Genomic DNA, 27434 nt, shown 5'->3' with positions numbered 1-27434 from the left:
TCCTTCAAAAATCCTCAAAATTTGACCCTGGGAACATCCTGGATGAGCAGGGTCAGTTCCAGTGCAATGAGGCCTTTGTGCCCTTCTCGGCCAGTGGGCACCCCAAAAATCCCATAAATCCTTGGGGTGAAGTCCTAAATCCTTCTGGAATCCCAAAAATCCCCAAATTCCTTTGGGGTGTGGCCCTACATTCTTTTGGAATCCCAAAATTCCTCGGGGTGGGTACTCCTGACCCATTTGGGACCCCCACCCCTGAAACACCCAGACCATTTTTGGACCCCAATCCCAAAGCTCCCAGACCCATTAGGGACCCCCCAGACCCTTTTTGGGGTAGCCCAGACCCTCCTGGAACCCCAGACCCTTTTGGGATCCCATAGCCCCCAAAGTCCCCAGACCCTTTGGAATCCCCTAGGCCCTTTTGGGATCCCCAACCCCTGAAACCCCCAGCTCCTTTTGGGACCCCCTGACCCTTTTGGGATCACAGACCCTTTTGGGACCCCCAACCCTTTGTGGTGGGGCGGTGCTGACGCCCCCTCCCCACAGGGCAGCGGCTGTGCCTGGGGGAGGCGCTGGTGCGGGCAGAGCTGTTCCTGTTCCTGACCTCGCTGCTGCAGCGCCTGCGGCCGCGACCCCCGGCACCCCCCGAGGAGCTGCCCACAGCCCCCCTGGAGAGCGGCTGTGCCAACATTGTGGCCCGCTTCCATCCCCTCCTGCTGCCCCAATGAGACCCCTCCCAAATTCCAGACTGCTCCCCAAATTCAGGAACTGCCCCGGGACCGGGACCCTTCCTCATGGCTGGAAAATCTCCCCCCAGATCCTCCCCAGATTCCACTCCCAACATCCCCCTCGCTTCCAGCTCAGGATGGTGCCCTGATGAGACCTCTCCTCAAATCGCACTCCTGAGATGCCTCCCCATCGCTGGAAAATCTCCCCAAATCCAACCCAAACCCTGCCCCAAAATCGGGAATCCCACTTGAGACCCCTCCCCAAATTCAGGCCTCCCCAAAGTGCCCCTCCTCAATGAGATCAGGACCCCTCCCCATCAATGGAAATTCCCCCAAACCAAAAAAATTCTCCCCAAATCCCCCTTACCAAAATCAGAACTTCTCCCAGGACCCCTGAATTTCCCCCTAAAACCACCAAATTCCTCCCCCAAAATCCCAAAATTCCTCACAAATCCCCCCCAAAACCGAAAACCCCCCATACACCCTCAAAAGTCCCAGATCCTCCCAAGACTAAAAAATTTCCCACAAAACTCCAAATTTTCCCAAAAATCCCAAATTTTCCCCCCAAAATTCTCCCCACCCCCTAAATTTTTCCCCAAAACCCCCAAATTTCCCCCCCAAAACCCCAAATCCTCCCCCTAAAAAACCAGAAGTTCTCCCCAAAACACCAAATTTCCCCCCCAAACCCCCAAATTCCCCCCAGTTTCCCAAATTCCACCCCAAAACTCAGGAGATCCCCTGCAAAAAACCAGTGACCAAGAAGCCCCCCAAAATTGCAACTCCCTTCCTCAAAAATCACCAAAAAGCTGAGAACATAAATTTTTTATTTCACATTTTTCGCACTTTGGGTAGGGGGGGAAACCCCAGATTTCCTGGGATTTTTCCCGTTTTTTTGGGGATGGGAGTGCCCCCAACTTTTCCAGCACCCTTGGCGACACCTCTCCAAAATTCCTGCCCCAGTCCCCCCAAATTAAATGCACATAAATAAAAAGAGGGGAAAAAAAGGGAAAAAAGGTAAAAATAAAAAAAAAAAAAAGAAAAAAAAGACCACCCCCACCCCATTTTGGGGAAAGGGGGACAGAGGAAAAATTGAGGGAGGGGGTGATTCCCCCCAAAGAAATTGAGGGACCCCTCAAAAAAATTGTGGGAACCCTCTCCAAAAAAAAGCCCACTTTGAAGAATGCCAAAGCCACCAAAAAATAGAAAAAAAAACCCAACAAAAAACCAAAAAACAAAAAAGGATAAAATTTGGGGGAGAACCCCCAAAAAATGTGACAAAAATGGGGGAACCCCTCCTTGAATCCAAATAATTTTTTAATTTTTTTTTTTTCCCAAAAGCAGCAGGTTCTTGGGAGTGGCAGGGGAGGAGAGACCCCCTCCAAATTCCTGGGGCTGTCCCTGAGATCCAGCCGAGGCACCTGGTCCTGGAGCGGGACAAAAAGGGCATTTTAAGGAAATTAAAGGAATTTTGGGGGACTTGGGTGAATTTTAGGGAATTTTGGGGGGCTCTGGGGGCAGGTCTCAATTTTGTGGGGTCTTGCATTCCGGGGCCGCAACATCATGTCCACGGAGGCCACATTTACCAGGAACCAGTCGGGGACACCAACGAGATGGGATTCTGCTCAGGAAACCATTTATTCAGCTCAGGAACAAACTCAGATCCAGAGACAGCCCCAAACAGAGGCAGGGAGATGGGGTTTGAGAACCAGGGTGGAGTTCAAGGTCAGGGACCACTGGGAACACAGCAAGGGAAAAACCCCAGGGGCCCAAACCCAATCAGAAATCCCTGGGCTGTCACCTCACGAGGGGTCCAGGGTGGAGTTTCTTCCTGGGCTCGCAGGGCCCAAGCTTCGAGGCAGAGGCTTCCCTTACCAGTGCCTCTGTTGCTGTTGGGTCAAGTTAGAGATCTGGGTGAAGCTCTTCCCACACTGGGGACACTTGTAGGGCCATCTCCAGCGTGGATACGCCGGTGCCTGACAAGGGTGGAGTTGTACTTGAACCCCTTCCTGCAGTCAGGGCAGCGGAAGGGCCTCTCATCCGTGTGAATCCACTGGTGCTGGAGGAGATGGGAGCTGCTCTGAAACCTCTTCCTGCATTCAGGACACTCGTAGGGCCTCTCCCCAGTGTGGATCATCTGGTGGATGGTCAGTTGGGACCTCTGGCTGAAACCTTTCCCACATTCCCCACACTCATAGGGCCGTTCCCCAGTGTGGGTCCTCTGGTGGATGGTCAGGTAGGAGCTGTGGCTGAAGCTCTTCCCACATTCCCCACACTCATAGGGCCTCTCCCCAGTGTGGATGCGCCGGTGCCCGATGAGGTGGGAGTTTCGCTTGAAGCCCTCCCCACAGTCAGGGCAGCGGAAGGGCCTCTCATCAGTGTGAATCTGCTGGTGCCTGAGGAGATCAGAGCTGCTCTGAAACCTCTTCCCACACTCGGGACACTCGTAGGGCCTCTCCCCAGTGTGGATGCGCTGGTGGATGATGAGTTCGGAGTTGCAGCTGAAGCCCTTCCCACATTCCCCACACTCGTAGGCCCATTCCCCAGTGTGGATCATCTGGTGGCGGATCAGGCTGTTGCTGTGGCTGAAGCTCTTCCCACACTCCAAGCACTTGTACGGCTTCTCCCCATCCTGAGGCTGCTCATGGACCACCAGCTCAGAGCCCTGGCTGGATCTCTGGCCGCCTTCCCGGCACAGGGTGGGTCTTTCCTCCTCAGAGCACCCTGGGATGGGTTTGGAGCCCCTCCTCCTGCGGGACCTCTGGGGATTTTCCTCCCTGTTGGAGTCCTGCACCGTGGAGCCACTCAAAACGTCCTCTTCCACGAGGTTCTGCCGTGGGGATTTGTCCTCCCTGGTCTCCATCCTCAGCTCCTTGTCTGGGGGAGGAAGGACAAGGAGAGGATGGGATTTGCCTCCGTGCCAGAGGGAAGGGGAAGGAGATCCCCCCAGTGCGTCCCCGGCAGGACGGCGTCGGCAGCGGGGTTGTCCTGCAGCCGGGGGCCAGGCTGGGCTGGGAGATGGAGCAGGAGAGAGGGGGAAAGGGGCACTGACTTCCTCCTCACCTGCCCGGGTGTCCTGGGGCATCTTCCTCTTCCTCACAGCAGCCTCCTTCTCCATCTGGCCAAGGTTTGGGAATGGGAAATCCTGGTTTGGGGAAGAATACAATGCACAAGAACGTTGGGTTAGATTCCTTCTGCCCAAGTCCATCTCTAGAAGTCACCGGACATCTGGAGTCCATAAAAAACCTCCCAGTCAGCCCTGAAAATGCCTCCAAGGAGTTCCCCATCTCTGGTCTTTCCTCTTTGGTGTTCAGGGGTTCCCCCCTGTCCCACCTGCTGGGCTTCACTCTTGTACTTGGGGTCCGCCATCCACTCGGTCCCTGCCCTCCTCGGGCTGCTGGGTTTCCCAGGGATCCGAAAATTTTCCCCATATTCACCTCAACACTAAGAGATGGGGAGGGGGGGGTTGGGGTTCCAGTGTCGCTTCTCCTTTTATTCTCTGCTTCAGGGTGCAGGGGGTCAAAGGACTCCCCTCTGCTGCTCTCCAGGCTGTTGAGGGTTCCATGAATCGTGGTGATCCCCCTCTCTGGGATCCCCACTTTGGGGTCCTGTGGGTCACAGAGCTCTGCTCCTCCAGGCTGCCTCTGCCAGCAGCTGCCACTGGGAACCCCCAATGTTGCCCCAATGGGCATTTTCCGCTCAGCTTTGGAACTATTAATTCTCCAAACATCCCCCCAAAAAAACTCAACCCAGGGTCCTCCCTAGATATCTGGGCCAAGCTCCCCCTCCCCAGTCACCTCTAGGATGGGGGTGTGAATTCAGGGAGTGCTCAACCTCATGGTTCCTTCTCCTTTCCCTGATTCTCCTTTGTCCCTCCTCTTCCTCTTACTCCTCTTCCATCCCTCCTCCTCCTCCTCCGTAACACCAGCTCCATCTGCTACTTCCATCCCTTCTCACTCTCCTTCATCCCTCCTCTTCCATCCCTCCTCCTCCTCCCCCAGGAGCAGTGACACCCTCAGTGCCCCGTTCCCAAACCCCTCACAGCCCACGGCAGGAGCGGGGATGGAGCCGGGACAGGTCGGGATGGGCAGCGCGGGGCTCTCCGCTGCTCCCACCCGCTGGGGACGGGGGGAACCCGGCCCGGGGAAAAGGAGAGGGAAACTGGGAAAATTGGGGGCTGCAGATCCAACCTGGGGCTGGCTGGGGACCCTGGCTGGGGACTGCCAGCCCTTGGGGCTCCTCTGGGGAGATGTGGGAGGGGGGAACACAGAGAGCGCTAGGGGATCCCAGGAGTGGCAGCACTGGCAGGGACTGGTTTGGACTGGGATCATCCTGGCAGTGGCTGAGATTGCACTGGCTGTGTACTGACATCATACTGGGATCATACTGGGATCATACTGGCAGTGAGTAGGAGTCTCCAGGGGGCAACTGAGACCAGGTTGTGAGGAACTGGGAATATGCCCTGCACTCCCCAGAACCCCGGGATCGCCCCCCATATGTCCCATGTGTCCCCCAGACCCTTCAGGATCCCCGAGTGCCCCCTCAGCGCCCGTTCGAGGCCCCCCAAAGCGTTCCTGGATCCCTGAATGCTCCCGACCCCACAGATGCCCCTTCCAGCCACTGCTGGGAATTCATCTCCCATCATCCCACAACACAGTTCCGCGCCCAAACCTCCTGCCGTGCCCCGAGACCTAAAGAGCCCGGTCACAGCTCCGCAGGTTCCCCCCAAGTGCTCCCGAGCCGTGTACATTCGCCCCGAGGACCTGCAGCTCGGACGCAAAAATATTCTCCAAGTGCTTCCCCACACCGCCGAACGCGCCTTCCGAGCCACTTCCGGGACTACAGCTCCCATCATGCTCCGCGGCGCCCATAGAGCGCTATTACAGCCGGGACTTCATCTCCCGTCATGCCCCGCGCCTTACCGGAACCTATTGGAGCTGCGCCTATAACTCCCGTGATGCTCCGCGGCCTTTTTAAGCCTCATTATACCGGCGCCTACAACTCCCATCATCCCCCGCGGCCCAGAGATTCCCTGTTACAGCCCCCCAAGTGCCCGCCCGGACCCCGAAGGGCCCCCAGATTCCCCTCCCTGACCTCCAAGTGCCCCCCTGGACCTCCAAGTGCTCCCCCGAACCCCGAATTGTCTCACAGAATCCCTAAATGCCGCTCCAAGTGCCCTCCCGGCTCCCCATGTGTCCTCCAGACCCCCAAGTTCTCTCTAAGTTCCGTCCCCCGACCCAAAACTGCCCCAAATGTTCCTCAGAAAAGTCCCCATGGACCCCAAAGTGGCCCCTTTTACCCTGTCTGAGAAAATGATAAAAATGATGATCAAAGGACTAAAAATATGTGTAATTAGCATAAAGAGGGAGAAATAGTGACCAATTAATTAATGAAGGGAATTGTGGTACTTGGAACCAAGGACCGATAATGTTTTTAGTTGCGCAAAATGTATCAATTCTTTTATATAAGTATAAAAATTAGGGTATAAAAATTCAGAATAATAGTATTATAAACTTAAAATTTTATTTTTATTAATTAATTAGATTTTAATTATAAAGAAAAATTATAAAGAGAAATGTTTTCGATGCTTTGGGATGTCAGTCCCAGGTGGGCGATGTCAGACATGCTGAGGCTCGGGGTGAGGAGCAGGTTGTCCAAACAGGGGCAGCTCACAAGGGGCTCATTCTTCTCTGTGACCAGACCTCCTCAGGAGACATTCAGCATCAGGATTGTAAAGAGAAAATCGTGACCTCCTGATCAGTACACAAAGATGTTTTACAGTTTGAGCAGTAGAATGTTGTCACCGTAAGGGGCCTTCTTTGTTAATATAGCTCATGTTGTGTCATGTTTTGTAAATACCAATGTTGTTGTAACAGCCTTCTTTGTTAAAATATTGTTATAAATTAAATTAGAATTTTGACAACTAGGTCCCTTGGGTTAATGGCAGTTTAATTAAAAATGAATACAATTTACTAAATTGAATAGTAATGTGGTATAAAAGAATACAGTTCAGTAAAATACTACAGTCTAATAAAAATTAAAATTTATATAAATAATCTGCTAGTAATTAAGTATGATTAAAGCATAAGCAAAACTGACCAGAGTACAGAGGCTTCCCACCCTGCCTCAAGTTCAAAACAAAGCACTTCAAGCTAAACTTATATACTGTATCCTTATACATATTCCTTAATGTTTCCTCTAAGTTCCCTCCTATTTCAAGTTTTTCTGACTTTACTTCACTTTTCTTCACGGAACATGCCTCAGTTGTTGTTAGGGGGTCTTCAGTCTTCTTTTGGTGGTCTTTTGGTGAAGGCTTCTCTTCTTCCTTGTTGTCCTTTGGATAACCTTACAGGTTTGTGCATACATACTGAGCATTGTGTTATGTAAGTCTATTAATTAGCCTTATGTTTACTAATCTTTAGGCCCAATGCCTAAATTTGTTCTAATTTTGGTCCATCTCAAGGCAATTTTGGTCTTGAGACACCATTTATCTTCTAAACTACATCCTGTACCTTAATTTTGACATGTAACATCTGCAAAGGGGTACATCTGCTTTGTAACACTGATTCTTGATTGTTTCTAGTAAGAACTTTAATAACAGTTACAATTTAGTTAGCACGAACCAATTCCATTTATTACAACTGCAAATACCCCTTATATCCCTTTTTATTGGTTTCCATGCTAACGGCCTTGCTTTCCTCCTTGCTATGGATAAACTTGTATTTTCTCAATTTCTTCTTTTGCTACCTCAATTGTTTGGCCTGCAGATCAGCTGCTAAGCCCATCCACATTCAGCTCTTAGTCTTCAGAGGGAAACTTTGAGCACAGTGAGAATCTCCCAGTGTGCAGGAGGGTCCCTGTGTGCCAGCTGCAGCTGGGGCCTCAGCCATCTCCTCTCTCAACAGGTTCCCCTCTGCAGCTTCACAGGAAAGGCCAACACCTCCCTCAGGGACACCTGCACCACACATTTCACATCTCCATGCCCATACGTGATGTCCCTGTCACAGCTGCATTACCAGCTTGCTGCTGTGCAGATGCTGCCACCACCCAAAGCAAGGCCCTGTGTCCCTGAAGGGACCCGCCCTGCTCTGTGGCCTGGACTGAAGGTGGGTCCCTCCTGCCAGGGCAGGGCCCAGCACAGCTCTTCTGTTCCAATAAAGAGATGGAGCTCTCACCCCAGTGTCTGGCTGGTACCACCAGCAAAGCCCACACAGCACCAGCCCTGGCTGAGCTCCATGTCCAAGAGCAGGCAGGGCTGACCACGGTGTGGGCAGGCAGGAGCCAGGCAGGGGCTGCTGTGACCAGAGGCAGGGTCCCAAGGGGCTGGGGGAGTCTGTGTTGAGCATCCCTGGGCTGAGGGCGCATTTCCTTCAGTGGCATCACCTGGGCCTGGACCTCCTCCAGTGCCATGCCCAGGAAAAGAGGCAACCATCAAGAGCATCTCCTGGGACAGCGCCTGACCAGCAATGTCAGCAGGCAAAACCAAGGTTTTGTTTAGCAATGACCCTTTGATGAAGTCAAAGATTTACATTAAGGCCAGACCAGTAGGACAGATGGGAGTACTTCCCTCTGGGACGGGGCTCCTGTCACTTCACAGTCTCCATCCCCTGCCAGGAACCACAGAACTCAGGCCAGCCCCGCTCCCCCCGCGGCCTTGTCCTGTTTGTGGGGGAAGAGGATGAACCAGAGCCCTGTTACCTCTTCAAAAGCCAGAAACCAAAGAGAAAGATAAATTCCCAGGCTTAAGATTTAAAGGGTGATGTTCACAGGTTGATGTCACATTTCAATGGTCAAAACTACTGTCAGTTCTTGGAAATGACCAGTTATAGGCCAGGAGAATAAACTCCCATCACCCTCCAGCAACCTTAACATCCTTAGCTGTTCGTCTTTTTTTCTTAAATGTCAATCTATCACACACCACAGCAGTGACAGCCCCAGTGTTCCCCTGTCTGTGACACCACAGCAGTGAAACCCTTGTTACTCTGGGGTTAAATGTTTCTGAAAATGTTTCTTAAAACCATGTAGAAGTAGGCCACAAGAATGTCTGGTATTGGGGATGGTCTAGCAAGCTGAAATGTTTACAGTAACGGGAACTGGTACTTGGGGATTCCAAGATACCCACCCAGAGATAAGATCCGTACATGTTCATACAAGGACGAGCTAACTCTCATGAAGCAATATTGATAAAGCTAATCAAGCAATATTAATGAGGCAATATTGATAAGGTTGTTACAGTGATTACTGCTACAGCTGAAATTGTATAAGTATGTGCACTTTGGACAAAGATGATGGAGCTAGATTTGGGTTGCTGATACCTCGAGTTCCCGTGTGCTTCAATAAAGCACCTGCATATAATCAATCTGTGATTATGTGTGTTCCTGAACGCTGACATCAGCGTCTCCCTGCACCCAGGGCAGCTCCCACCAGAGACCCTGCCCTGATTTAATTCCCAATCCAGGAGCTACAACAAGCATGGGTGAAGTTCTGGGGGCTGGCAGGGAAATGTCACTGTAAGATCTTGCTGCACTTGGCTCTCGGCCCCTTCTCAAGAGCTTTGCCTTCAAGGGCAGGAACATCTTTTCCTTGCTGGCAACTGGAATTCCAGACTCTTGGAGTGTGTGCCATGCAGGACCACACAGACTGGGATCCATGGGCTGGGATTGCCCAGACTGGGATTGCACAGACTGGGACCGTATGGATCAGCACCAGAGATTGGGATCAAATGGACCGGGACCACATGGACCGGGATGGCTGCACCAGAATGATGCGAACCGAGGCGGTCCCGCCTTGCCCAGGACTCCCTCCCAGTTCCCTCCCAGTTCTCTTCCAATCTCTCCCAGCCCTCCCCAGTCTCGCCTGGGGGCACGGCCAAAACTGCCCGGAGTGAACGCGGTGGTCCCAGAGCCATCCCAGAGCTGATTCTGGTCCCGGTGTCGATCTCTGTCCCGGAGCTGTGGTGGTCCCAGTGTCGGTCCCAGAGCGCTCCCAGTCCCAGTCTTTGTCTCCATCTCACTCTCAGTCCCGGTCTCGGTCCCGGAGCGGTGCCGGTCTCAGTGCTGGTGCCAGTGCTGGTTTCAGTCCTGGTCTCAGTCTGGGCCTCGGAGCAGTTCCTGTCCCAGTGTCAGTGCTGCTCCAGGAGTGATCCCGGTGCTGATCCCAGTGCTGGTCCTGGAGTGATCCCAGTGCTGATCCCGGTGCTGGTCCTGGAGCGATCCCAGTGCTGATCCCAGTGCTGCTCCAGGAGTGATCCCAGTGCTGATCCCAGTGCTGTTTCAGGAGTGATCCTGGTGCTGATCCCAGTGCTGGTCCTGGAGTGATCCCGGTGCTGATCCCAGTGCTGGTCCTGGAGTGATCCCGATGCTGATCCCAGTGCTGGTCCTGGAGTGATCCCGGTGCTGATCCCAGTGCTGGTCCTGGAGTGATCCCAGCGCTGATCCCAGTGCTGCTCCAGGAGTGATCCCGGTGCTGATCCCAGTGCTGCTCCAGGAGTGATCCCGGTGCTGATCCCAGTGCTGGTCCTGGAGTGATCCCGGTGCTGATCACAGTGCTGTTCCAGGAGTGATCCCGGAGCTGATCCCGGTTCTGGTCTCAGTCTCGGTCTCGGATCACTCCTGGTGTTGATCCCAGTCCCTGTGCTGGCCTCGGTCTCAGTCTCGGAGCAGTCCCGGGGCACTCCCGGAGCCGATTCCGGTCCCGGTGTCGATCTCAATCCCAGAGCGGTGCCGGTCCCGGTCTCAGTCCCGGTCCCGGAGCAGTGCCGCTCTCGGTGCCGGTGCTGGATTCAGTCCCAGTCTCAGGCCCGCTCTAGGTCTCAGTCTCGGTCTCAGTCTCGATCTCGGTCTCGCTCCCAGTCCCGGTGCCGCTCGAACCGAGCCCTTTTTGGGTGATTTCAGGTCCCTTTTGGGCGTTTCAGGCCAGGCTGGGGGATGCTGGGGCCCTCTGGGTGATTTGAGGCAAAACCAGCGACTTTCAGGGTGGATCTTGCACCCATTTGGGAGATCCAAGGGTGATTTTAGGCCATTTGGAGTAGGTTTTATACCAGTTTGGGCATTTTTATGCCCTTTTGGTTGCACTTTGGACGCCTTCGGATGACTTTAACCCCATTTGGCTGATGTTTGGCCAAACCATGCGCATTTAGCGCGGAATTCAGGTCCCTTTGGATGGTTTTGCTTTTCACATTTGTTTACCGCAATTTCAGCAGTTTCACCCTTTTTTTTTCCTATTTGATTCATCAAAATCTTCATAAAAATTGCCCCAAATGTTCTCAAAATCTTACAAAATTCCAGAAAAAATCCACAATATTCAAAAAAATCTCAAAGAATTCCCTAAATCTTCGCAAAACCCTATCAAATTCCAGAAACATCCCACAAAATACCCACAAATTTCAACAAAATCTAAGAAAAACCCCACAAAATCCTTCAAGTCTTCACAAAACCCCACAAAATTCAAGAAAAATTCCAGAAAATTCCAAAGCAATCCCATAAATTCAAGAAAAAACCCAGAAAATTATTTAAATTTTCTCAAAATCCCATAAAATTCTAGAAAAATCCCCACAAAATTGTAGAAAAATCCAAAAAAATTCCCTAAATCTTCTCAAAACTTTACCAAATTCCAGAAACATCCCACAAAATCCCCACTAATTTCCACAAAATTTCAGAAAAATCCCACAAAATTTTTCAAGTCTCCTCAAAATCCCTCAAGATTCCAGAAAAAAATCTCACAAAATTCCCTAAATCTTCCCAAAACCCTACCAAATTCCAGAAACATCCCACCAAATCTCCACAAAATTCCAAAGAAGCTAAGAAAAATCCCTCATAATTCTTCAAGTCTCCACAAAATGCCACCAAATTCAAAAAAAATTCCACAAAATTGCAGAAATCTTCCCAAAAGACCACCAAATTCCAGAAACATCCCACAAAATCTAAACAAATTTCCACAAAATCTAAGAAAATACCTCAAACTCCTTCATGTCCCCTCAAAATCCCACAAAATTCCACAAAAATCTCCCACAAAATCTCCTCAATAGCCTGCAAAATTCAAGAAAAATCCGACAAAATTGCAGAAAAATCCCACAGAACTCTTTCAATTTTCTCAAAATTCCAGAAAATTCCAAGGGAAATCGTACAAAATCTCCAAAGAATTCCACAAATTCTAAGAAAAATCCCTCACCAAATTCTTCTAGTCTCATCAAAATCCCTCAAAATTCCAGAAACATTTTAGAAATCTTCTCAATATCCCACAAAAACCAAGAAAGATCCCACAAAATTCCAGAAAAATTTCCCAAAATTGCCTAAATCTTCTAAAAACCCAAACTAATTCCAGAAACGTCACTTAAAATCTCCATAAATTCCCACAAAATCTAAGAAAAATCTCAGAAAATCTAAGAAAAATCCCACAAAATACCCGAAATCTTCACAAAACCCCACTAAATTCTAGAAACATCCCACCAAATCTCCTCAGATTTGCACTAAATTCCACAAAAATTGGATACAATTAAAGAAAATACCACCAAAGTCCAAAAAAATCTTACAAAGTTATTGAAATTTTCAAAAAATCCCACAAAATTCCAGCAACATCCCACAAAATTGCAGAAATGTTCTCAAAACCCTGCCAAATTCCACTCCCATCTCACCAAATCGCCATAAATTTCCACAACATCTAAGAAAAATCCCACAAAATTCTACAAGTCTCCTCAAAATACCACAAAATTCCACAACATTCAGGAAAAATACCACAAAATTCCTGAAAAATACCACAAAATTATTTAAATTTTCAGAAAATACCACAAAATTGCAGAAAAAACACACACAATTCCCTAAATGTTCCGAAATCACTACCAAATTTCAGAAACATCCCACAAAATCGTCACAAATTTCCACAAAATCTAAGAAAAATCCCACAAAATTCTTCAAGTCTCCACAAAACACTACAAAATACCAAAACATTGGGAAAAAATCACACAAAATTGCAGAAACAACCCACCAAATCGCCACACATTTCCACAAAATCTAAGAAAAATCCCACCATATTCTTCAAGTCTCCTCAAAATCCCAAAATATTCCAGAAAAAAATACCACAACATTGCAGAAATCTTCTCAAAACCCTACCACATTCCTGAAACTTCTCAAAAAATCACCTGAATATCCCAAAAAAATCAAAGAAAAATCCCACACAATTCCACAAAATGCCACAAAATTGCAAAAATCTTCTCAAAACCCCAACAAATTGCAGTCACATCCCACCAAATCACCACAAATTCCAGAAAATCTAAGAAAATACCACAAAATTCTTCAAGTCTCTTAAAAATGCCTCTAAATCCCACAAAACTACCAAAAAATCTTTTCAATATCCTGCAAAATTCAGGAAAAAACCCACCAAACTCCAGAAATTTCCCAAATTTCCTCAAAACTTCACCAAATTCCAGAAACATCCCACCAAATCCCCACAAATTTCCACCAACTAAAAAAAAATCCCACCAAATTCTTCAAGTCTCCACAAAATCCCACAAAATACCACAACATTGCAAAAAAATCCCACAAAATTGCAGAAAAACCCCACCAAATCACCACAAACTTCCACAAAGTCTCCTCAAAATCCCACAAAATTCTTCAAGTCTCCTCAAAATCCCAGAACATTCCAGAAAAAAGTACCACACAATTACCTAAATTTTCTCAAAACCCTGCCAAATTCCAGAAACATCTCAAAAAATCCCCGAAATATCCCACAAAATCTAAGAAAAATTCCACAAAATTCTTCATATCGCCTTAAAATCCCACAACAATCCAGAAAAAAATACCACAATATTGCAGAAATCTTCTCAAAAACCCTACCAAATTCCAGAAACTTCTCAAAAAATCCCCTGAATATCCCACAATAATCTAAGAAAAATCCCAACAAATTCCACAAAATTGCAGAAATCTTCTCAAAACCCCACCAAATTCCAGTCACATCCCACCAAATACCCACACATTTCCACAAAATCGAAGAAAATACCTCAAAATTCTTCATGTCTCTTCAAAATCCCTCAAAATACTACAAAACTCCCACAAAATCTTTTCAATATCCTAAGAAATTCAAGAAAAAACCCACTAAACTGCAGAAATTTCCTAAATTTCCTCGAAACTCCACCAAATCCCAGAAACATCCCACCAAATCACCACAAATTTCCACAAAATCTAAGAAAAATCCCACAAATTCTTCCAGTCTCCTCAAAAGCCCACAAAATACCAGAACACTGAAAAAATATCCCACAAAGTTCCTGTCACATTCCACCAAATCGCCACAAATTTCCACAACATGTATGAAAAATCCCACAATATTCTTCAAGTCTCCTCAAAATCCCACAAAATTCCAGAACACTGAAAAAATATCCCACAAAGTTCCTGTCACATTCCACCAAATCGCCACAAATTTCCACAACATCTATGAAAAATCCCACAAAATTCTTCAAGTCCCCACAAAATCCCACAAAATTGCAGAATTCTTCTCAAAACCCCAACAAATTCCAGAAACATCCCACCAAATCCCCATGCATTTCCACAAAATCTGAGAAAATACCTCAAAATTCTTCAAGTCTCCTCAAAATCCAACAACATTCCAGAAAAAAATACCACACAATTACATAAATTCTCTGAAAACCCCGCCAAATTCCAGAATCATCTCAAAAAATCCCTTGAATATCCCACAATAATCTAAGAAAAATCCCACACCATTCCACAAAATCACACAAAATTGCAAAAATCTTCTCAAAACCCCAACAAATTCCAATCAAATCCCTACACATTTCCGCAAAATCTAAGAAAATACCTCAAAATTCTTCATGTCGCCTAAAAATCCCTCAAAATTCTACAAAACTCCTACCAAAATCTTCTCAATATCCTATGAAATTCAAGAAAAACCCCACCAAACGGCAGACAAATCCCACATAATTTCCTAAATTTCCTCAAAACCACACCAAATTCCAGAAACATCCCACCAAATCCCCACACATTTCCACAAAATCTATGAAAAATCCCACAGAATTCTTCAAGACTCCACAATATCCCACAACATTCCAGAAAAAAGTACCACACAATTACCTAAATTTTCTCAAAACCCTGCCAAATTCCAGAAACATCTCAAAAAATCCCCAAAATATCCCACAAAATCTAAGAAAAATTCCACAAAATTCTTCAAGTCTCCTCAAAATCCCACAACATTCCAGAAAAAAATCCCACAATATTGCAGAAATCTTCTCAAAACCCTACCAAATTCCAGAAACTTCTCAAAAAATCCCCTGAATATCCCACAATAATCTAAGAAAAATCCCAACAAATTCCACAAAATTGCAGAAATCTTCTCAAAACCCCACCAAATTCCAGTCACATCCCACCAAATACCCACACATATCCACAAAATCTAAGAAAATAACTCAAAATTTTTCATGTCTCCTCAAAATCCCAAAAAAATTCCACAAAACTCCCACAAAATCTTTTCAATATCCTATGAAATTCAAGAAAAATCCCACCAAACTGCAGACAAATCCCACACAATTTCATAAATTTCCTCAAAACCCCACCAAATTCCAGAAACATCCCAACAAATCGCCACAAATTTCCACAAAATCTAAGAAAATCCAACCAAATTCTTCAAGTCTCCTCAAACTCCCACAACATTCCAGAAAATAATACCACAACATTGCAGAAATCTTCTCAAAACACTACCAAATTCCAGATACTCAAAAAATCCAATGAATATCCCACAATAATCTAAGAAAAATCCCACAACATTCCACAAAATTGCAGAAATCTTCTCAAAACCCCACCCAATTCCCGTCACATCCCACCAAATCCCCACACATTTCTGCAAAATCGAAGAAAATACCTCAAAATTCTTCATGTCTCCTCAAAATCCCTCAAAATTCCACAAAACTCCCAGAAAATCTTCTCAATATCCTATGAAATTCCGGAAAAATCCCAACAAATTGCAGAAAAATCCCACACAAATCTGAAATATTCCCAAAACCCCACCAAATTCCAGAAACATCCCACCAAATCGCCACAAATTTCCACATCATCTAAGAAATATCCCACCAAATCCTTCAAGACTCCCCAAAATCCCACAAAATACCACAACATTGCAAAAAAATCCCACAAAATTCAAGAAACATCACACCAAATCACCACAAATTTCCACAACATCTAGAGAAAAATCCCACCAAATCCTTCAAGTCTCCTCAAAATCCTTCAAAATTCTACAAAACTCCCAGAAAATCTTTTCAATATCCTACCAAATTCAGGAAAAATCCCACCAAATTGCAGAAAAATCCCACACAATTTCATAAATTTCCTCAAAACCACACCAAATTCCAGAAACATCCCACCTAATCGACAGAAATTTCCACAAAATCTAAGAAAAATCCCACAAATTCTTCAAGTCTCCTCAAAATCCCACAAAATACCAGAACATAGAAAAAATATCCCACAAAGTTCCTGTCACATCCCACCAAATCCCCACAAATTTCCACCAACTAAAAAAAAATCCCACCAAATTCTTCAAGTCTCCACAAAATCCCACAAAATACCACAACATTGCAAAAAAATCCCACAAAATTGCAGTAAAACCCCACCAAATCACCACAAACTTCCACAAAGTCTCCTCAAAATCCCACAAAATTCTTCAAGTCTCCTCAAAATCCCACAACATTCCAGAAAAAAATACCAGCAAATTGCCGAAATCTTCTCAAAATCCTATCAAATTCCAGTCACATTCCTCCAAATCACCACACATTTCCACAAAATCTAAGAAAATTCCACAAAATACTTCAAGTCTCCTCAAAATCCCACAACATTCCAGAAAAAAATCCCACACAATTACATAAATTTCCTGAAAACCCTGCCAAATTCCAGAAACATCTCAAAAACTCCCCTGAATATCCCACAAAATCTAAGAAAAATCCCACACAATTGCACAAAATGCCACAAAATTGCAGAAATTCTTCCCAAAACCCCAACAAATTCCAGTCACATCTCACCAAATCCCTACACATTTCCACAAAATCTAAGAAAATAACTCAAAATTCTTCATGTCTCCTCAAAATCCCTCAAAATACTACAAAACTCCCACAAAATCTTTTCAATATCCTAAGAAATTCAAGAAAAAACCCACTAAACTGCAGAAATTTCCTAAATTTCCTCGAAACTCCACCAAATCCCAGAAACATCCCACCAAATCACCACAAATTTCCACAAAATCTAAGAAAAATCCCACAAATTCTTCAAGTCTCCTCAAAATCCCACAAAATTCCAGAACATTGAAAAAATATCCCACAAAATTCTTCAAGTCTCCTCAAAATCCCACAACATCCCAGAAAAAATCCCACAAAATTGCAAAAAACTCTTCTCAAAACCCCAACAAATTCCAGAAACATCCCACTAAATCACCACAAATTTCCACAACATTTAAGAAAAATCCCACAAAATTCTTCAAGTCTCCTCAAAATCCCACAACATCCCAGAAAAAATCCCACAAAATTGCAAAAAACTCTTCTCAAAACCCCAACAAATTCCAGAAACATCCCACCAAACTGCCACAAATTTCCACAACATCTAAGAAAAATCCCACCAAATTCTTCAGGTTTCCTCAAAATACTACAAAATACCACAACATTGGGAAAAAATCACACAAAATTCCAGAAACATCCCACCAAATCTCCACAAAATACCACAAAATCTAAGAAAAATCCCACAATTTGGAGCACAGGGACTCTAGAACCTGAGCACGGCTGCTTTGCTGTGCAGGCAAGGAAGGGCTTGGGCTGCTCCACTCCCCTGCTTTGCTTTGGGATCATCGTGATTTTGGGGGACAGTGCAGGGGGAAAGGGAGAAAGCATGGGCTTCCCTCACCCATGGGTGGGTTTTTCCCTAGAATGTAGGGGTTGGGCCTTCCTCAAGCTCCTGACAGAGATAAGATTTTTTACCATTTTTCTTGTTTCCCCTTTTTGTCTGTAACCTATTTTCATTAATTTGTTGTTTGTTTTTCTAAAGGAAGCGTTCCAGGTGGGGTCCAGTCTGGATCAGGAAGTGCTTGGGACCAGCTGTGGCGTGGATGGGCCGTGCCCTTGGAGAAGACTGAGGACATCGTTTGGGACCAGCTTTTCTTGTGGCAGCGGATGGTGTGAGGTGGGTCCTCATCTCCTTGGCATGGGTGGGACAAGAGCTTTTGGGAGATGGCAGCGGGCACAGGAGCATCCCGCTCTGGGCAGCTGCTGAGGGGCTGGATCTGCCGTGGCTGGCTGCAGGCTGGGCACATGTCCTGCCCTCCTGCTCTGCTCCCCAAGGCAGCAGTGATGGGCAGCTTTGGGCCCAGCTCTGAGCACGGCCAGCATGGCCTGGGCACCGCGGCTGGCTGGGACAAGGGGACAGGAGCCTTCAGCTGACGGGCGGTTTCTGCTTTCTCTCCTTGCAGCCGGGCTCTGCGGATGCTGAGGCTGCTCTGGGCTCTGCCAGGGCTCTGCTGGGCTCAGCACCGGGCCGGGATCAGCCAAAGAAGAAACGCTGTGACCTGCAGCAGAGACTTGAGCATTTTGGCAATGCAGCTCAAGTCTGCAGAGTGTCCACCTCCAAGGGAAAACATGACACCCCCCAAAAATTAAACTTGTTCCATAACTTCTGAAATGAAATCCATCTGGGATGACCCCAAATGACATTTTTCATCTTGCTCAAGCTGTAGCTCAGCCCTTCTCTGAACAGTTCTCTCCCCCACCTGCCTTTTCCTTCACAACTGCTCCCTCCTTTCCCCCAGTGAGTTCCCAGCCCATCACAGTCTCCATCACACTGCAGCCTTCCTTGATGCCCCTCACCACGAGGAAGGCCAAGCCCCAGTCTCAGGGACTCATCCTGTCAGTGGCTGAAGAGCAGCAATGTCTGTCTGTGCCAGGGGCTCTTGGATGTCTCTGTATCCATGGACAGAAGGGTCTGTCTGTGCCAGGGGCTCTTGGATGTCTCTGTATCCATGGACAGAAGGGTCTGTCTGTGCCAGGGGCTCTTGGATGTCTCTGTATCCATGGACAGAAGCTCTGTCCTTGCAAAGGTTTCCATAATATCTTGGTACCCATGAGTATGGAATGAACACAGAGAGTGAAAGTGTCAGTCACGTTGTTTGCACACTCCCTCCTTTCCATACAAGACACATCCATGCACACCCCCACATACAGATATATTAAAAGGAGAGGGATGGATAGAGATTTCCCACAGAGCTCTAACTTTGGCAGAACTCACCTTGTAAGCCATGGCCAGGGCATTTTTTTCCCAGCTCTGTGTCAGTAGGTGTCCAAGAGCTGAAGGGAACAGCATTTAGAAGCAGTTTCAGGATTTCTAGGCAGGAAAGGGAGCTGACAACCATTCACATAACTCACCATATTCGTCGGGATGGGCTGCTGGTTCTTTAGGAATATGGCACAATGGAGACACGAGACTTGGGATAATCCCAGCTCTCTGTGGATCTGCGCAAAGGTGGAGCAGCAGAAACACCTTGTGTCTTCTTTGGGGACACAAGGTCCAAGGAGCTGGGGTGGCAGAGCGTGACCTGGGCTGGTGGCAGGTGAAGTCCCATTTCATGACATCCCAGAGTGGCACAGAACAAAGCTCCAAGCAGCCACAGCCCCACTGAGGAAGTCCTTGGAGTGCTGCACATCCCATAGGAAAAGCTGCATTCCCTCAGTCCATTGGGATTTATCACTTTCATTTGCAACACTTTAGGTCCAAGTTTCAAACTGCAAAATTTTGACACTCAAGACACAGTCATGAAGAACATGTATTTCAATTTCCTATTCCTTTAACTGCAGTGTAAAATATCTTGATATTGGAAATCATCCATCAAATCTGTAAAGGAAGGCAGCTAATGCATCCTTTCCACTAGCATGTGTACAAACTAAGGAACTAAAAGCTGAGTTCTCTTTTTCAAAAGATCAGTTACCTCTTTCTGACTCTGGAGTTATAGAAGATTTTTCACTACACATTTGGGGGCAATTTTTATCTTTTTTTTTTTTGGTGTTTTTTTTTGTTTTGTTTTTGGGTTTTTTGTTTTGTTTTTTGTTTCTTGTTATTATGTTTTGGTTTTTTTTTACAGAAAGCATGTCCTAGAAAAGGCATGTCCTTTGCTCCTGGTTCCCGTGTGGAGCAGCTCCCTTCCCGCTGGCTGAGCTGCTCAGGCAGAGCCCGGCAGCTCCTGGCCCTGCAGGGCTGAGGCTTTTCCCCGTTGCTGGGCACAGACTGATGGAGCAGCACTGCTGAACACGGGCACACGCAGAGGGAGCAGAGCAGCTGCCTTTGCCCACCTGAAGCTCCAAGGCCAAACTCTGAGCAGGCACGGCTGCAAGAGACTCGCAGGCTCCCTGTTGGCTCTGCTGCCCCACTTGTGCCCGGCCCAGCTCTGCGGGAGGCAGAGGGAGAACAAGGGGCAGCTCCCTCCCAGCCCCAGCCCAGGGACCCCTCCAGCCCCGGGCCTTGGGCCACTGTCAGCACCTGCTGCTCCAGCCACGGCTTCTGCTGGCACTGACAGCAACAACCAAACTGGGGCTGGTCCCCAGGGAGCAGCAGCAGTGCCTGGATCTGATCCCTCAGCCTGGGGCAGCCCCCTGGGGGAACAGAGGGCACAGCAAGAGGGACAAAACCAGGCAGGGGCAGAGACTGGGAAGAGCCAGAGCTGGGAGCAGCAACAGCTGCTTCATTGCACTCCTGGAGAAAGCTCTTGGCTGGCTCAAAGCACTGAAAGGTGTGAAAGGCAGAGAGGAGGCCACACCAAACAATGCTCCTGTTTTCACACCCTCCTGTAGTAAATGGAAATGATTTGTGCTAACTAAATTATAACTATTTGGAAAGTTATTATTAGGAGCAATCAAGGGAATTGGTGTTACAAGGCAGATGTACCCCTCTACAGATGTTACATGTTAAAATTAAGATACAGGATGTAGTTTTGAGATAAGAAATGTCCTAAGACAAAATCAACCTTGAGATGGATAAAGTTGAGATGACTTTAGGCACTGGGCCTGAAAATTATAAAATATAAGACTAATTAGTGGAGCACAATGCTCACTTACATAACACAACACTTGGTACACACACACAGCCTGTGAGGTTATCCAGAGGACAATGAGGATGAGTGTAAGCCTTCATCCAAAAGACCACCAAAAGAAGACTGAAGACCCCCTAGCAACAAGTGAAGCATGCACCATGAAGAATAGTGATGTAAAATTTAAAAATTGGAAGTAGGGGGAAATTTATGGGAAACATGAATGAATATGTATAAGCATACAGTATATAAGTTTAGTTTGAATTGCTTTGTTTTGTACGTGAGGTGGGGTGAGAAGCCCTCTCTGTACTCCAGTCAGCTTTGCTTATGCTTTAATCATAATTACTGGCAAGCTATATTCATATATATATTCATACAAATATATACATATGTGTATATATATATATATATGAATATATTCACTAAATTGTACTCTTTTACTAAATTGTATTCCTTCTATATCAAATTGCTATTTAATCCACTAAATTATATTCTTTTATTAAATTGGATTCTTGTATTCAATTCACTAAATGGTATCAATTTTTTCTTGTTATTAAACTGCTGTTAACCCAATAGCCCTAGCTGTCCAAATTTCAATTTCATTTATGACACTGCCCTTGGGTGAGTTACAGCCACAGTGAGAGGGAGGAGGAGATGATCCCACCCATGGCTGCTGCTGGCTCCAGACATTTGCTGAGATAAAGCTGAGCCAGAGCTTCAGCATCTCTCCCAAAATCACAGAATCACAGAATGCCTTGGCCTGGAAGAGACCTTAAAGTTCATCTCCTTCCATCCCCTGCCATGGGCAGGGACACCTTCCACTATCCCAGGCTGCTCCAAGCCCCGTCCAGCCTGGCCTTGGACACTTCCAGGGATCCAGGGGCAGCCACAGCTTCTGTGGGCAAGCTCTGATCTCTGCCCAGGTGAGCAGGGACAGGAGCCGAGGGAACGGCTGGAGCTGGGCCAGGGCAGGGCTGGGCTGGAGATGAGCAAAAGCTTCTTTCCCCCCAGGGGGCTGGGGCAGTGCCCAGGCTCCCCAGGGAATGGGCACGGCCCCGAGGCTGCCGCAGCTCCAGGAGCCTTTGGCCAGCGCTGCCAGGGATGCACAGGCTGCGATTGTTGGGGTGTCTGTGCAGGGCCGGGGGCTGCACTCCATGATCCCAATGGGTCCCAGATCCCAGCTCAGCCCCTTGTGCAACTCTCACCCTTGGGCTCAGCCTTTGTGTCCCCTGGAGGCGCTGGCAGAGCTGATGGGGTGGGGCAGGAGCGGGGCAGCCCCAGCGTTCCCCTGGCAGTGACAGCACAGCCGGGCCAGCAGCCCCAGCGTTCCCCTGGCAGTGACAGCACAGCCGGGCCAGCAGCCCCAGCGTTCCCCTGGCAGTGACAGCACAGCCGGGCCAGCAGCCCCAGCGTTCCCTCCCTGGAGACGCTCCAAGGGAAGCGGCCAGAGCCGCGTCCAGTCAGCGGAACTGAGCGGCCACTGAGCACCCCCGGCCTGGGCTGCTGTGGATTCCTCTGCACACAGCTCGGGGAAGGTGCCCTTGGCCACCCCCACAGTGCCACAGACAAGTGTCACACACAGTTACAGAGCACTGCCCGCAGCTGCCAGCAGGATTCAATTAAAAAAATATAAAATTAAAACCACCAAAGAAACAAGATAAAGGGGACTCCTCCCAGCAGATCCTTTCCACCCTTCAGTTGAGACACCTTCATGCACACAAGACCTGGGGCTGTAAAAAACGAGGCTTCATAGGCACACTTGCAGGAAAAACGGGTTTAGGACAGACTATCAGCAGAACTGTTCTCAGCTGGGTAAAAAAGGCCCCTTTGGCAGCTGCAGGGCCATTGAAAATGCAGACCCTCAGCCCATGGGGGAGAAAAGGGCTCTGAATTCCCCTCCCCTGACACACAAACCCTGCTCCCAGGCTGCTCCCCACACAGGATTCTACTGGAGGACTGTGGAAAGCTGAGAGTTGCCTCTGGCTTCTTCATGTTCCATGTCCTAAAGCTGCCTGAGAGAAGAAATTTAGGGTCAGCTCCACTGGCACAATCCCTCCTGGCCCAGGGCACAGCCCCAGGAAGGTCTTTGCTCCTCCCTCGGCCCTCCCTGAGGAGGCTGGCAGGGCTCGCAGGTTTATGGCATTTGTCCCTGCTGCCCCTCACATCCCACTGCCCCACAAAGAGCCCCGAGCCACCCGTGAGGGACAGGCCCTGCTGGGCCAGGCCTGGGCTCAGGGCTTGGCCTTTCTGCTTCCTCCAACCCAGCCAGGCCTGGCTCAGCATTGCAGTTCCTGTGCTGTGCCCCAAGCTCGCTCGGGCCCTGCTGGAAAGGGACCTGAGGTACCTCCATCCCCTCGGGCAGTGCATGGGAGAAAACAACAAACTTCTCAGGAGGATGGGAACAAACTTTCAGCTGCAAACTTTAGAGAATGAGGTACTTGGGAAATCATAAAGCTGCATGCAATTAGAGGAAATCACTTCACTAAGCACAGACTGAGCCAACTCGTCCAACCCATCCAACTTCAAGCTATCCAGATTTTGAAAACTGGAAGTCAGGAGAAAAGAGAGGGACAGAGATCCACAGTCAGCCTTGGATCCAGCGCCATCTCAGCTGCTGTGAGCTCCAGGGCCGTGGCACATGTCAGTGTCACACCCGTGTCACAGCCTCACCTGCTCTGCTCCCTCTCCCAGCTGGGGTTTTTGGGGTGCCAGGGCCTTGGCAGCCACTTTGGGGCTGGAGCACAGGCTGCAGTGGCTGGGCTGGGGCAGTGACCGCCCCACACAGGCAGAACTTGCTCTGCCCCCAAACACACCCTGGAGATGTCTGGGGCCATTCATCATTTCTCTGCTCTCCAGCGCTGAGGCAACGCACTCTGGCTACAGCTCTGAGCTCGTGCCCATGGCAACCAGCCCTGGCAATGGGGCTCCATGGAGCTGCTCTCAGGAGCCCCCAAAGAGCTGGGGAGTGCCCCAAAACCAACTCAGACACACGAGATACACCGAAATTTCTTCAGGTATGTGGAATATCCAAAACTCACTCAGTAATGGACACGCCCTCCATTCATCATCCCCAAACTTTGGCTTTCTCATTGCAGACCCCACCCCACCTCCCCAATCCCAACCCCAACATATCCGATCCCTGCTGGACATCAAGACCCCATTCCCAAGCCAAATTTCCCTCATTTCACACCTCCCAAACTCCATCCCACCCATCCTGCCCCACCCAATGCCCATCTCACCCCTCCTGATCTGCATCCCACTTCACCCAATCCACTTCCAACCCCATTCCACCTGATGCCTTCAGAAGGCTGGCCTAGAACAGAGGCTGCACAGAGTTAAGAATAAAGTTTATTAAAAGGCCTTAAAGGACAGACCTTGGGCAGTACAAGAGCCTGGACAGGGCTACACCCAAGATAGACCCAAAAATGGTCAAAAAAAACCCCCAAACCAACTCATCACGCGGTCTCACAGTTTTAGAAGTTCAGGTCCATCTGCATATTTGGGTTCATTGTCCAATTACAGCTTCAGATGAGGAAGTCCCATCCTTCTTTTCTCTCTTCAGTCCACCCTTGTTCATGCTTTTGGGCATGGAACTTGTAATGACTGTCCTTGGTATCAAGCTAGAAAAGGAATTGTTTTGTCTACCTGTTGTAGTTTAAGGCCTGGCGATCTGAAGATTTCGGGATGTAATGGAAAGTTAGCAAAACCCCCTCTCTGTTAGGATAGTAAAACCTTCTGTAATTAGCAAATAGCACTCAAGTGTAACGTAAGCAGATGGGAGTAACACAATGACCCTAGGTTATAAAAGGTCAAATTCTCCTGCAATAAACGCCATTGCTTTGCCATCCATCACATTGATGTCTTGTGGGTAGATTGGCCAGGGTGGCCAGGGGGGGAGGCCACGGTGCTGGCTCCTGAATTGGGGTGTTTGCCTTGCTTGGAAAACCTACACTACCTACTCTGTGAAGAGAGCTCAGTGACACCTAATGTGAAGTTCAAAACTACAAACCTAGGCAGTGATATGACATGAAAGATATGAAAGCTAAAATTTAAGGCAACACACCCTGAGGGGCTGCGGAATCCAGTCATTTTGGGTGGGATTGAGTAGATTTCAGTGGCACTGAGCGGTTTTGAGGTGACAGATCGAACCCTCTCGTCTCCTTGAGTGCCAAGAAATGGAGACAACTCCACCAAATAACCCCACAACCCCTGAATATTCCCAAGTATCTCCCAGATTCCCTTGAAGCACCAGTAAATGTGAGGTTTTAGATGCCTTTGATGAATTTGTAGACATTTATTCCAATTTTGTCTGTTTTAAAGAGATGAAGATGAATCAAAAGATAGAACCAAACCAGAATGACCACCAGCCCAGTGTGTTCCCAACACAGATCACTGGGAACGTGGGTCATCAGGGCTCTGCCCAACGTGGGTCCTCTGGTGGGGGATGGAGACAGGGAAGCGCACGAAGCTCTTCCTGCACTTGGGGCACTCACAGGGCTTCCCTTACCGGTGCCTCTGTTGGTGTCGGGTCAAGTGAGATCACCTGGAGAAGCTCTTCCCACACTGGGGACACTCGTAGGGCCTCTCCCCAGTGTGGATGCGCCGGTGCCTGATGAGGTTGGACTTTTGATTGAAGCCCTTCCTGCAGTCGGGGCAACGGAAGGGCCTCTCATCCGTGTGAATCCGCTGGTGCAGGAGGAGAGTGGAGCTGGTCTGAAACCTCTTCCCACACTCAGGACACTCATAGGGCCTCTCCCCAGTGTGGATCATCTGGTGGATGGTCAGCTGGGACCTCTGGCTGAAGGTCATCCCACACTCCCCACACTCATAGGGCCGTTCCCCAGTGTGGATCCTCTGGTGGCAGATCAGGCTGGAGCTGTGGCTGAAGCTCTTCCCACATTCCCCACACTCGTAGGGCCTCTCCCCAGTGTGGATGCGCCGGTGGGTGATGAGGGTGAAGTTTTGCTTGAAGCCCTCCCCACAGTCAGGGCAGTGGAAGGGCCTCTCATCCGTGTGAATCCGCTGGTGCAGGAGGAGACTGGAGCTGATCCGAAACCTCTTCCCACACTCGGGACACTCATAGGGCCTCTCCCCAGTGTGGATGCGCTGGTGGATGATGAGGTGGGAGCTGAAGCTGAAGCCCTTCCCACATTCCCCACACTCATAGGGCCATTCCCCAGTGTGGATCATCTGGTGGCAGATCAGTTTGGTGCTCGACCTGAAGCTCTTCCCACACTCCAAGCACTTGTAGGGCTTCTCTCCATCCTGAAGCTGCTCATGGACCACCAGCTCAGAGCCCTGGCTGGATCTCCGGCCGCCTTCCCGGCACAGGGTGGGTCTTTCCTCCTCAGAGCACCCTGGGATGGGTTTGGAGCCCCTCCTCCTGTGGGATCTCTGGGGATTTTCCTCCCTGTTGGATTCCTCCACTGTGGAGCTGCTCAGAACGGCCTTGTCCACGAGGTTGTGCCGCAGGGATTTGTCCTCCCTGGTCTCCATCCTCAGCTCCTGGTCTGGGGGAGGAAGGACAAGGAGAGGATGGGATTTGCCTCCGTGCCAGAGGGAAGGGGAAGGAGATCCCCCCAGTGCGTCCCCGGCAGGACGGCGTCGGCAGCGGGGTTGTCCTGCAGCCGGGGACCAGGCTGGGCTGGGATATGGAGCAGGAGAGAGGGGAAAAGGGGCACTGACTTCCTCCTCACCTGCCTGGGTGTCCTGGAGCATCTTCCTCTTCCTCACAGCAGCCTCCTTCTCCATCTGGCCAAGATTTGGGAATGGGAAATCCTGGTTTGGGGAAAAATACAATTCATGAGCACATTGGATTAGGGGGCTCCTCCTGCCCAAGTCCATCTTTAGAAATCCCAAGCTATCCATAAAAACCTCCAAAACATCAAGATTCAACCCAGAAAATGCCTCCCAGGAGTTCCCCATCTCTGGTCTCTCCCCTGTGGTGTTCAGGGGTTCCTCCCTGTCCCAGCTGCTGGGGGTCACGCTTGTATTGGGGGTCCCCTGTCTGCTCAGTCCCTGCCCTACTCAGGCTGCTGGGAGTGCCAGGAATCTGAAAAGTTCCCCCACTTCCATCTCCCCACTTAGGGATGTTGGGACCCCCCAGTGTCTCCACAGGGGGCATTTTCCACTCAGCTTTGCAGTCCTTAAGTCGCAAATATCCCCTCCCAAAAAACCTAACCCAGGGACCCCCCAGGATATCTGGGCTGAGCTCCCCCTCTCGGGGCACCTGTGGGATGGGGGGCAATGATCCCACAGGTGGGGGACTGTAAATTCAGGGAGTTCTTACCTCTTGGTTCCTTCTCCTTTCCCTGATCCTCCTTTGTCCCTCCTCTTCCTGTTGAAGTTCATTTAAACAATTATGGTCTGTCCCAGGGGAAGAACTCACCCTTGGTTTTTTATAAGATCAGTCCCTACCTACCCTCCCTTTTCTTTTCCCTATCCCATTGGCTGTAACCCCCCTGTATCCCCTGGCCACCCCCTCCCCCAAGTTTAAGAGACAGCACCCAAGGAATCTCAGCCTCTCTCTTGCCCCGGGCGATCCACATACAATGAACCCAGGACCACGTCTCGTAAGTCTGACCCTTCTTTGTCTAAAATACCTTAGGTCCATGTTGGATATATTTTGAGACCCCTTCCCGCCCGTGTTCTGTGAAGGGCAGA

At 48.7% G+C, this 27434-nt stretch overlaps 2 protein-coding genes across 2 annotated transcripts in view; both read right to left on the bottom strand.

Moving 5' to 3' along the window:
• Positions 1-27434, bottom strand: part of LOC147645241 (uncharacterized) — a 234263-nt gene that overhangs the window by 111703 nt on the left and 95126 nt on the right. The window lies entirely within an intron of this gene.
• The window catches only part of LOC147645242 (uncharacterized), a 120260-nt gene that overhangs the window by 15487 nt on the left and 77339 nt on the right, over positions 1-27434 (bottom strand). Inside the window, 3 exon segments of the mRNA XM_086874757.1 lie at positions 2598-2673; positions 2676-3354; positions 25197-26073. Coding sequence (XP_086730883.1) covers positions 2598-2673; positions 2676-3354; positions 25197-26073 — 1632 coding nt within the window.

This window comes from Cyanistes caeruleus, unplaced genomic scaffold (genome assembly GCF_971803275.1).
Source record: "Cyanistes caeruleus unplaced genomic scaffold, bCyaCae1.hap1.1 HAP1_SUPER_30, whole genome shotgun sequence".
Classification (NCBI taxonomy): domain Eukaryota; kingdom Metazoa; phylum Chordata; class Aves; order Passeriformes; family Paridae; genus Cyanistes; species Cyanistes caeruleus.
This window is presented reverse-complemented; position numbering and strand designations above follow the sequence as displayed.